This window comes from Neospora caninum, chromosome Ia (genome assembly GCF_000208865.1).
Source record: "Neospora caninum Liverpool complete genome, chromosome Ia".
Lineage (NCBI taxonomy): Eukaryota > Apicomplexa > Conoidasida > Eucoccidiorida > Sarcocystidae > Neospora > Neospora caninum.
Window position 1 is genome coordinate 1679481 of NC_018385.1, and position 11027 is coordinate 1690507.

General features: G+C 58.7%; 2 protein-coding genes across 2 annotated transcripts; both read left to right on the forward strand.

The window, feature by feature from the left end:
- Window positions 1-1599: 1599 nt before the first annotated feature.
- Window positions 1600-5943, forward strand: NCLIV_001820 (conserved hypothetical protein; the record flags this gene model as incomplete). The annotated part of the gene is made up of 8 exons (XM_003879680.1): window positions 1600-1623; window positions 2258-2509; window positions 2868-2936; window positions 3160-3723; window positions 4215-4313; window positions 4799-4884; window positions 5271-5604; window positions 5794-5943. The coding sequence occupies 8 exons, from the start codon at window positions 1600-1602 to the stop codon at window positions 5941-5943; spliced, it is 1578 nt and encodes a 525-aa protein (XP_003879729.1).
- Window positions 5944-8609: 2666 nt separating this feature from the next.
- On the forward strand, window positions 8610-11027 carry NCLIV_001830 (hypothetical protein; the record flags this gene model as incomplete). Its single annotated transcript, XM_003879681.1, has 3 exons — window positions 8610-9059; window positions 9648-9681; window positions 10000-11027. The coding sequence occupies 3 exons, from the start codon at window positions 8610-8612 to the stop codon at window positions 11025-11027; spliced, it is 1512 nt and encodes a 503-aa protein (XP_003879730.1).

The window sequence follows — 11027 nt, forward strand, 5'->3', positions numbered from 1 at the left end:
GCCGGAGAAACGCCGGAGAGACGCTGTCTCTCTTGGCTTCTTCGTCGTTGGCTGTATGTACAGCCCGCGCGGGCTGCAGGGCGTCAGCCCCCCCTGGAGAGCCTGAGGCGGGCGGAACCAGGAAGCATCGCGTGTCTTTTCACCTCGCGTTTTTCTCCCGCGAAGACCACCCCGCACAGGGAGCGAGAATCTGAGAAGCAGATATGCGTGCGCCGCAGAGAGAGTGTGTGTGTGAGGGATGCGAAGCCGAAAGAGAGAGGGAGACACAGAGACACAGTGCGGAGAGAAGCTGGGGCAAGCAGGGGGTGCCGCACATCGCGAGAGCCGAACAACAGCCGGCCGAGAAGAATTCGCAGAAAGCCCAAAAAGACAGAAGGAAAAAGAGAGCGAAGAGAAAAGTGGGGAAAAGAGAGGAAGTGGAAAGGAGAGAGAAAACAGAGGAAGGGGACACAGGCCGCCGCGAGGCAAATCGGAGAGGGCTAAAAAGCGCGAGGGAATCGAAGCGACTATATCCGATGTGTGCGAGAGAAGCGGCAAATCGACGAGGCAGCGAAGTGAGGGAGATCTGAGAGAGACTCTTCAAAAAAGACGGGAGAGACGAGATGTCGAAATCGCTGGCCCTTTTCAAAGCACAACCTCTCAAAAGTTCTGCGCGGCCCCGGGACGCAGTGTTACAAAGCCGAGCTCTTTGAGAGGATCAGGAGAGAAGCGATGGTCGCCGCACTGGTGCGGGAATCGCAGAAAATGTTTGAAACTGGAAGAAGTCGAAAGAGGGAACAAGGCAAAACGGAGGGTGACGCCCCGCGGTGTCTCGAGACCTTGCATTTCGCGCAGTCCTTCTCGCCTAACTGGGAGAAAAACGAAGAGAGAGGAAGTGGGCAGACCATTGCAGTCGGGTTGTCTCAAAGTGCAAACCCGTGTGTCTTTTCCGACACTCTTTGAGATCGTTTTTGCCTCTCTGCCGATTTCCCTCCATGCTTGCCCGATGTTGAGACACGCGCAGTCTCTCCGCTGTCCGTGCACAGCGCATGCAGCTCGACGCACGCGTTTGTGACGGCGGAGGAAAAAGAGAAAACCGCGACCAGCGGGAGGGCAGATCCACCGCGTTCATGCTCCTCTTCCGGTGTACGCACAGTGCGTGGAGGCCAGCAGAAACGCGTGAAATCTCGGAAAACGCCCCCGGACACAGACTCGCGCCGCCGTGTGTTCCTCTTTTGGTCACCTCTTGTTTTCCGCGGGACGAAGAGGCGCAGAAACACCGAAGCAGCTACCCAGAAAAGATACCCAACGTGAGCGGTTGTTTCTTCTCTTGTGTGCGTTCGTTGCTTCTCTTTCCGCGCCTTTCGTTCTGCCTGATTTCTCGTTTTCTCTTGTCTCCTTCGCGTCCTCGCTCGGCGTTTTCGCGACACTCTTTCCCGACCCGTGCACTACGCGCCCGCCTCCCCGCTGCGGAACTTCGCTTGTCGGCTTGTCGGCACGCGTCGGTCGCGACCTTCTTCTCCGCTGTCCTTCTCTCTCGCTGAGGACTCTCTGGAGCGCCAGCACCGTGCAGGAGGTGGTGCGGTCGAAGCCGGTTGCGTCGACTCGCCTCTGCAAACGATGAGGAATCCTGCGGATTTCCAGGTGAGCAACAGACAAACGCAAGCGGAACCGCTTTTCTCCGAGGGTGTGGAATGAGAGCACGGCGTCATAGAGCGGAAAAGAAGTCTGCGTGCGATACACTCCGGTCGTGAGCGGGCGAGAAGAGCCCCTAGTGCTGGGTCTACACAACAGTAGCTAGCCCCCGCCAATACTCGGAAAGAGTCAAGCAGGTACAAACCGTACGAGGATAATGTCCATCTGTGCATCTAAGTTGATACTCGGGTATATCTTTTAGACGCCAAATTCTCGGCGAGTCATTGAGGGACACTCACGAGCCCAAAACCCTAACTTCCTAATCTCAATGGTTTGCTGTACATACACCGCACGGTGGGAGTGAGCTGTACATACACCGCAAACTCGGGAATGATCCCAGACGACCAACGCCACCCTTGGCTCTCTACTGACACTGGAGAACTCGAATCCACTTTCGAAGGCGTCTTGGACGTGAAACAGCCTGCAGGCAAGAACCGAACAGCTACGTGCTTCGCGCGTTTCCAGCAACCGCAGCCGCCCTGGGCCTGGGTGTCTGTAGCGTCAACGGCTCCTTTCGTGTTCTCTCTTGTCCTCGACTCAAGTGGTCTGTTGTTCGCGGCTTCGCCTCTTTTCTCCTCTCCAGCTCCCGCCCCCTCCACCGTGCCCCACGAGTTCTTCGGGTCCTCCAGCTTCTCTCTCCGGCGCGCCTCTGCCGTCGGGGACTCCGTGGAGAGACTGCGCGTCTGCCGATCCTTCGCTCGTCGCTCAAGGCGAGGAGGTGGACGAGCGCGTAGCCAGGCAGCGAGAGGAAGAAACGAAGGCGCAAGTCGCGTCCCTGCTTTTGAAGAGGCAATTTCGCTCGGTTCTCCGTCTGGTGTCGGAGGCTCTCCAACAGGTTCGTTTTTTCTTTCGCGGAATGAGGCCGAGCCAGTTTCAAGCCGAGAGCTGTCTCGGCTCCACTGCGTTTGTTCCGTTTTTCTCGGGTTTCGCGGTCTGAGATTCCACGAAACCCGACCTTGACTCCCGCGTTTTTTTGCCTCTTCCCTTCGCCGTTGGTTCGCTTCTCGCAGGTTTTCCTGCCGCAGTTGGTTTTTTTTGTTTCTGAAGTTCGAGTCTCCACCTACCACAGTGCATGCGCCGGATGTCCGCTTTGCACACGCAGTTCCACGAGCAATCCGACTTCTTCCCGGGTTTCCCCTGCGCGGGAGACTTCTCCCCATCTGAGTGCTCTTCCTGCTTGCTCGTGTTTTCAGCCGGACCTTCCGCCGCACCGCCTCCTTCAGTGGGTCTCCATCAAAATCTACGCCCTTCTTTCTCTCAAGGTAAGACGCGTTTTCCGCACTTTTTTCCGGCCTGTCGCCTCTCGCTCCCTTTCGTGTGCACCGCGCCTTCTCCGCTCGCCCGGGGTCTGTCTTCGGACCGACGGTCTCAGCAGTCGCGCGCCCGCTCTTCTCGAGTGGGATATTTTTCCGTGTGTCTCTTCGCTCCACGCTTCCGCGCCTCTCCCTGCGCATCTGTTTCGGCGCACGTGTCTCTGCGCCCCAGGACGCGGCAGGCATCGAGGCTGAACTGCGGGCTCTGCCGCACCCGCTGGCGTCGTCCTTCTGGACCTACGAGAGCCATCGACACATCTATCCCGACTCAGACCAGACCCGAGGATCCCTTATCCCCTTTTGTCTCCACCTTTTTCTCGCGGTCGCTCCGAGCATCTGCCGACCCAGTTCGCCCTCGGCCCTCGACGCCATCTACGCTCTCTTGCGGTTCACGCGAAACCAGCTCAGACAGTTCTGCCATCCTTCGCGGTGCTCCTGTCCATCTGCCTCGCGAGCCTCTTCTGCGCGGGAGTCTCTGCTTCGGCGTCTCGCTGTCCCCGTCTCTTCCCGCCCTCCTGCCGCTAAAGGTGCCCGCGAGGCCTCAGCGCCCGGGGCGACGCGGGCCGTGCCTTTAGGGATGCATGCGGCAGCTGAGACCCGCGCGGACGAGTCGAGAGAACAGACAACTCGGGATGAACAGACGATTAAACAAACGCTCCATTCTCTCTGGATTGAGCGGCTGACCACGGTGGTTTTCCTGGCAGCGGAGATCCTCGTCGCGAAAGGCCACCTTCAGGTCTGTGTCGGAGAAACGCGCGGCATCCTCGAAAACAGGCTTTTCAGATACCCACCTGCACATGCAAACACACACATGTCCACAAACAAATATGAACATACACATATGTATGAATATATATATATATATACATACATATATATATATACATATATATAAATACATGCAAGGCATATATGGGATGCTGTACAGTTCCCTGAAGCGCCTCACGTACGCGGTGCTCCACGTGGTCCCTTGCCGCGCTGAAGCGGCGTGCATTTCCTCACCTGCCTCTCGCCGTAGATGTATAAACGCATGCATGCATATAAATGTATGTATATGCAGATCGATGTGCGTGTAGGGTTGCACAGAGGTGCCGGATGAAGCAGAAGCAAGGGGGTGCGAGACGTGTATGTCGGCGAAAACGGGTGAGACTTCTGTTGTTGCCTGTCGGGAGGCGCATGAGGTTTGTCGGCGCGCGTTTGCGGCGCATGCGTCGTTGCGTTCTTCAGGAAGCGCTCCAGCTGCTGCAAGACGAGATTCTCTCGCGGCGTCAACAACACCGCCAGCACGCGCCTACGCTTTCGCTGATGGGACGCATCAGCCTTCGCGTGAGTCTCCACTTTCCCGTTTTTTCCGGTTTTGGCGGCTGCTTCTCTGTCGCTCAACGTCTGCGCGCAGCTGTACAGATGTGCGTGTGGACGTTGGCAACACTCAGACGCAGGCATGTCTGCTTTCAGAGGTGGACACAACTTTCCGCAGGAAACGTGTTGTCGACTGCGGGCTTTTCGAACCGTTCGAGTCGGTGAACCGTGCGTCAACCGGCGAGGAGAGCCTGCAGCCCCACTTTTTGATGAGCACCGTGCACTCGAAACGGGTTTTCGTCAGAGCGGAAAGGCCAGCGTGGATGCAGCCAGCAGAGGTCGGCCCATTCACGCAGGAACTCGCTGCTCCATGCGCCTTCGCGTTACACTCCAGCCCCAGACTCTCGTGGGCCAGACAGTCCGTTTGCGTTTCTCCGCCAACTCGTGGATGCCTCAGAGTGTTCTCCCAGCTTCTCACTGGAGTCTTGCGGTCCCTTTGCGGCTTTTCCCAGATGTGCTGTCTCGACCTCGCCGAGGAGTTCTTCGGCTACGTCGAGTGTCTCGGCGAGCGCGACAGCGTCGCCACGCGCACGAACAAGTGAGACCGGAGAAGGCGCTCAACTCGCGTTTCGCGCAAAAACGCGGGTTCAGAGGGGAATTCTTCAAAAGCAAATGCATGTATAAGTTGAGAAAACGTCCGAGCTTTCGCGAGCAGCAGCGAACCGGTGTCGCACAAAAAAATTCTCACGAGTGCTAGGCGCCTGCCTGCGTGCATGTCGGCAGCCTTTGTTCCTGTTTCCCTGCCTGTCCCTCTCTCTGGGTCTCGGGGTCACTTGTCTGCGGCACCGCAGCCGCGCCAGCCTCGCGGTCTTCCTCGGTCGCTGGGCCTCTGTCTCGGCTGTATGTCCATCTGCGTGATTCGCTTTTGAAGTCGCTTTCCCTCGCCTGCGTCTCTCCACCTCGGTCCACGCGTTGCCTTTTCAGCGGCCTTTTGGCTCTCTGGAACCGAGACGCCGGAACCGCCCGCGAAGCGTTCGACGCTGGCCACGCGCTGGCGGAGGCAGACGCAGCGGAGCGAAGGAAGTTTTTCCTCGGCGACACCGCGGCGTTTGAGCCTAACCGAGAAGAAGACGTGCGGGAAGGCGAGCAAGCGCGGCAGGCTGCGGCGCGTCCCGAATGGGCGTCCAAGCGCCTGGAAACTGTCGCCTTCCCGTCTGCGCTCGCCAGCTCCGCGGCGAACCTCGCAGTGACTCTCTTGTACGACAAGAAGCTGTTTGAGGCCACTGCCGCGCTCGAGTCCGTCATGGAGCGCCAACCGGTGAGACAGCGCCGCCGGGGGAAAGCCGGAACGCGAGAGAAGACTTCCGCCAAACACAGAGCGCTTGGGCGGACGCAAAAGCATAGATGCGCACAGACCTAGATATAGGGGAGGGCGAACGCAGGTGTCCTTGCTCTCTCTGGTGTGGAGGCCTCCGCGCGGTGTATCTGCGCTCCGCTTCTCTCTCAGGAAGAGTCGCTGTTTGTCGGCGGCGTGCGGAATCTCCTGACACTGTACGAGTTCTCCTTCAACAAGCCGACGTGCGTGTCCTACCTTTCGAACCTCATTCTCACTGCCGCCTCCGAGGACCGTGAGCTCGCGGCTCTCGTCGCTCCGTAACCGGACCCCGCTCTCTGCAGCGCGCACCCTGCCAATCGCTTCGCTAGGCACCAGCTGCCGCACACCTTTCGGCACACCAAGGAGAGACGTCCTGTCGCGGCAAACCCTGTAGTCTTTCGCTCTCGAATCGGAAAAAAGACGCCATGTTTTTCTATGGGCACTCCTATGCATATATATATGCGTATATGTGGCGATGGGCGTTTCCTCTCTCGCTGTGGACGCGTCTTTTGTGACTTGTCCTGTTGTTCTTCCACGACTCTGTCTACAGAAAAGGCATGGATGTTCGATGTCGTTTAAAGTGTTTCCGGCGGCGTCCGGTGGCTGCGTGAACACCGTGATCCACACTCCGAAAGAGCAGGTTTTTTTGTCTCGATGTGTGTCCGTTCCGGTGCACGTAGCCACGTGACAAGCGTTTTTTTTGCATGTATGCACTACTGGTGTGGTGCCGGTGCCTGTGCACGCCACGTCAGCCCGGTAGATGGCTATACATGCCGATATACACGTGTTGCGCAGTGTTCCGACTTGCTCATACGGGCGCATGCATGGGGAGTTGAACGAAGGAGGGTCCACAGGGTAGCCGTCTTGCGGAAAGGCAGTGAAGCCCCGTTCATTCTCGATCAAATATCTCAGTGGCAGCTTTCCTCGGTGGCGAGGGTTCTTCCCTTCTGAACGGAATCCTCGCCGCCTCTACTCACGCCCACGACTGGGAATGGCGGTGGTTGTACACCAACGAGAAACGATGCTTTCGTTTGCTCGGAAGGAGCGGTGTTCAGGTCTCCGCTGCTTGTCTCACCGTGACTGTCCACGAGGCCAGTGAGCTTCCACCTGTGCGCTGGACGGGTGTCTAGTTGTTAGGGGCAAAAGCTGAAGTGGGGGGTCCGGGAGTCTTTCCAGGGATCCTCTCGCCTTGTCACAGCTCTCTTGAGACTCAGCGGACTTACTCTCCGCGCCTCCTTTCTACTTCCAGCCGCCGAGGGGACAGGAGTTTTGTCACTTGGGTGACATGTTTTCCACTGTAGCGAAGGGCGGCTCAGCGTAGCCGCACAGGTCAGTCTCCAGGACTTGTATTACTATTATTATTATACTGCCGGCCCAAGTACCCCGTGGAAAGCTTCACGATCGGCGGATCGTAATGCAAGGCTTCCCGGTGAGATGGAACTGGGGGCGACAGTGAAGTGGGGGCTTTCGAAAGCCGAAGCCGTTTTCGAAACGTGCACGCAAACAGGGCGTAGCTGACCACCTGTGTGTTTGTCGGGCGTGACCAGGTGCGAAAAAAAAGGCAGGTATCGATAGCGGGCGGGGTGAAGGGGACCGAGCGCAGCGGCGTGTGTGAAGGATATAACAGGCGCGAAGTGTGTGTTTGCCCCGAATAGTCCACATCTCTCATCACGTGCTGCTCGGGCTTTTTGCCAGGAGTGTACTCCCCGTGCGCGGGGCCGTTGCTGGCCGGTCGCTGAACTGTGGTTCCACCCGCTCTCTCTCCTCTGACGATGATCAGAACAAGCTCTTTTCTGTAGTTCAAAAAAAGCCTGCATGCCCTACGGGGCTTCCGCGTTGATATAAATCTAGGAATGCTTGCTAAGTTCCTTGTAGCTAGAGGCTCGGTGTGTACCTGGATCAAACGCGGCCGATGCAGCTAAAAGTTACGGCGTTCCAGACCGTCCGGTCAAACGGGTCGCCAGTCCACTAGACCCACACGAGGGGAGAGGACCGCGAGCAGGCGCCCAAAGAACCGGGGAGCTGGAAACGCAGAGTCGGTGCACAAAACGTGGTGTCTCGCCGAGGAGGGGGGGGGGATGGGGGCGGGGATCGGCAAGTCTCAAACGAGTCTGCCGCTGGCGGACCGCTCGAACCTTCAAACCTCTCTTTCCCACGCTCTCGGGCGGGGCCGCGCACTGTGGCGGGTACCGAGGCGTTCTGCCCGTACTCAGGCAAAAACAAAAGATTCCCCCCGACCATTTGAAGTGGTTCGAAAAGTTTGCAAGGGAGCCGCCCGCCGCCTTCTCTTCCAGGAGTCCTGGAAGAGGGTAGGATGCCTGAGAACGCTCTGCCGAAATTGTCAGTGAGCTGGGGCCGTATAGAGCTGCGCGCGTCGCGTCGCGTCGCTTGCGACATGCGCCTGAGAGTTCGACGGGTTTGGATTCTTTCTTCGACTCTCCGTCGGGGGGGGGGAGGGACGACGATTCCAGCAACCTCGCAGCCTGTGTCGATTTGCTTAGAGTGGGGTTCAGTGCCACGTCGAAGGATGTTTTCCAAGCGTCTGACCTATGGACACAGCTTCTTCCGTGTCAAACGTTTTGTACGGGGATCATCCTTTGTGCCTTCCGGCCTTTTGAGCCAGCGACTTTTCCCCATCGTGGTGACCCCCAGGTTGCAACGATGACGGTGTTTTGTCGCGTCTACCAGGAATATAAGTTCTTCAAAGCGTAACCCATTCTTCAGGTATAGGACACGGGATTTTTTCGTGTGAAGATGCTATAGGGAGCAAGGGCAAACTACGTGAGGATTCGCAGTGTACTGAGAGAGAGGGTGGTGCATCTCCTAACTCTCTCCTTTTTCTCGAATCGCGTTCGCGTGGTAGTCACGAGAGGATCACTCTCGATAGAAGTTTTATTCACTTTCGAAGATTTTTCACACGCGACAGTTGCGTGCGCGCTCCGGGCACCATGGGGCCGGTCCACAAGCGCGTGTGTCTGCCGCTCTTGGTGGCTGTCTTGACGCCCGCTGTTGTGCTGATAGAGTTTGACGCGTGTCGGTCCCCAACGCATTTGGCAGTGGTTCCGAATTCTCAGAGTCGCAGCGCAGCTCTTTCCGCACACAGCCCTTTTTTTGATGCGTTCCGTCGGACAGCGTCGTACGGCTTTTCGTCGCCTGGGGACGGGCAGGTGACCTCAATATGCCCCAATGGGCACCGACACGGGAGCCTGCTGGTGGCGACGGCTGCCTCCGAGTTGCCAAAGACAACTGCCGTCCGCACGTTCCCAACTGCATCTGTCGCCGGCGCAGGTGGACGAAGACCTCACTTTCGACCCATTCTGCCCCGTCCTGCTCCAGCTCCAAGAGCTGTCTCGGCTACCGTCTTCCTTCGGCCACCTTCCCCTGCGCAGCGGCCGCCTGTGAGTGTGTCAAAAGAGCTCTAGGCACGCTGAAGGTCTGAGAGGTCGAACGACCGAGGGGGAGGAAAACGCAGGCTTTGGCAACTGAGCGGAGTTTTGTGTTGTGCAGGAGTTGCGGTGTGCCTCGGCAGTGTGCGGTGTAGGCGTCAATGTCTTAACGGTGAATGCGCATTTTTCCGCCTGTTTCTTGGCTGAAACGCAAGATCCTCTGTGCTGAGTTACCGAGCTGCGAATCCGTTTTCGAGCAATAGGCCTTCCGGTAGACGTACACGGTGACCATACCCTCTCCTGAGAGTGCGGACCAGTCGAGCGCCCCGCGGAAATCTCGGGCGCGAGGAGATTCTGCGTGGAGGAGCCATGTCGTGAAAACCAAGGGGTTCCAGTTTGCCTCGTTTGCGTGCGTCACGTTCGCGCAAACCCTCGGACTGGATGTGTCGCAAGTCGAGGGATCGCTGCTCACTGCCTCGCCGAGCAGGTTCTCTCCGCGGATGCTCACCGGTGGATTGCCGTGCCGGAGCGAATGTGGTGTCGCTCGCGAAGAATTCGTCTTTCTCCGGTGTGTTTGTGTTGTGCGTGCTCTCTCTCCAGGCGGCGCCAGCACTGGGAATTAGCAGCTCCACAGGTAACAAGAATGTGCGGCTTCAGAGAAGAAGGGATTGCCTCCATCGCAGGCATTCGCTCACCAATCTGGTTGCCTGATGGGGGCGCACAAGTCTGTTCTCGGTCCAAGGAACCGCGACTTTTTCACTCTGATGTTTTAACTTCCGGGGTTGAAAAGATGCGGAGACGTCGACAGCCACACGGAACTGGGCACCTGTGTTCGATTGTGTTATCGCGGTTCGAGACCACTCAGTGTATAGGTAGCAGTCTCTCTCCCGGCCACGGAGAAACACTCCATTTGCTGAGCCGTGCGTTGCCATGGTCTGTTTTTCTGTCGCAGCTCCTCGCGACGGCCCTTGGCCTGGCCGACCCCGGCTTGCTGGACCCATTTCATCGGTCCTCCCGGTCGTTTCTGTCCAGCTGCAAAAAGCGTCGCTGCCGGGGCTACTTGGGCAACCTGTCTACGTGGTCACAGCTCCACAGTCGACGGGCGTTAACGGCGGACCGCAACAGACGGTCACGCGCAGCTCTGGACAGCCCCCCGTTAGGCCTGCCTCGCCGCCGCGTGTTGCCAGGCGCGCAAACAGGACCGTGCCTGGCTGCGCGGGCTCGCCCAGGTGCCTCCACCTGCCTCCACCTGCTCAGTTGCCTGCGTCACCTCAAGCGCTGCATGCGACGACCTTCCCGACTTCGACGCCAGAACCCGGCGCCTCTGCTAAGGCGTTTGCCGCGCTGGACGCGGGATTAAATCCTTTGCGTTCGGGAGGTGCGAATCCAGGTGTCCCCACGCAGTCACGGCCTGGCGTGCCGGGAGAGCGGGAATCCCGCGTGTCTGCGCGACGTGCGAACCCCCTCAAGCGAAGCCGTTCCGAGTCGCCAACTGGGGAAAGACGCTGGGCTTCCTCGCCTCCACCCTCTTCAGGCCTCATGCGCATCGTTTTGAGCATCCTACTCAACCGTTTTGCGGAGGGTCGGTGGCAGGCGGCGCGCCCCCCCTCCGGCAGCCCCTTTCCCGGCGCTGCCGCTGAGGCTGTGCGTCCTCGTGCGCCGCCGTCCCGAGCGGATCAGCCCCAAACATCCGAGCCGGTGTCTCCAGGGATGCCAGGGAAAAGGGCTGGCGAAGTGAGCGGAGGACTGGGCGAGTCGGGAAACTGCACGACAGGCTGTTCGAAGGCACCGGTTCCGCAGGAATCCAGTTCAAGGCGCACTGGGGGAGGCGTAGGCAGTCCCGCGCAGTCAAAGCCCAAGTTCCGGAGGCCGTGGGAGGACGACGACACAACTGAGGCGGCCGCGGGGCCGTCGGCGTCGCCAAGTTGGAGACACAAGAAATTCAGAGGCGCGAGCGATGGTTCATGGGGAGAGTCTTAG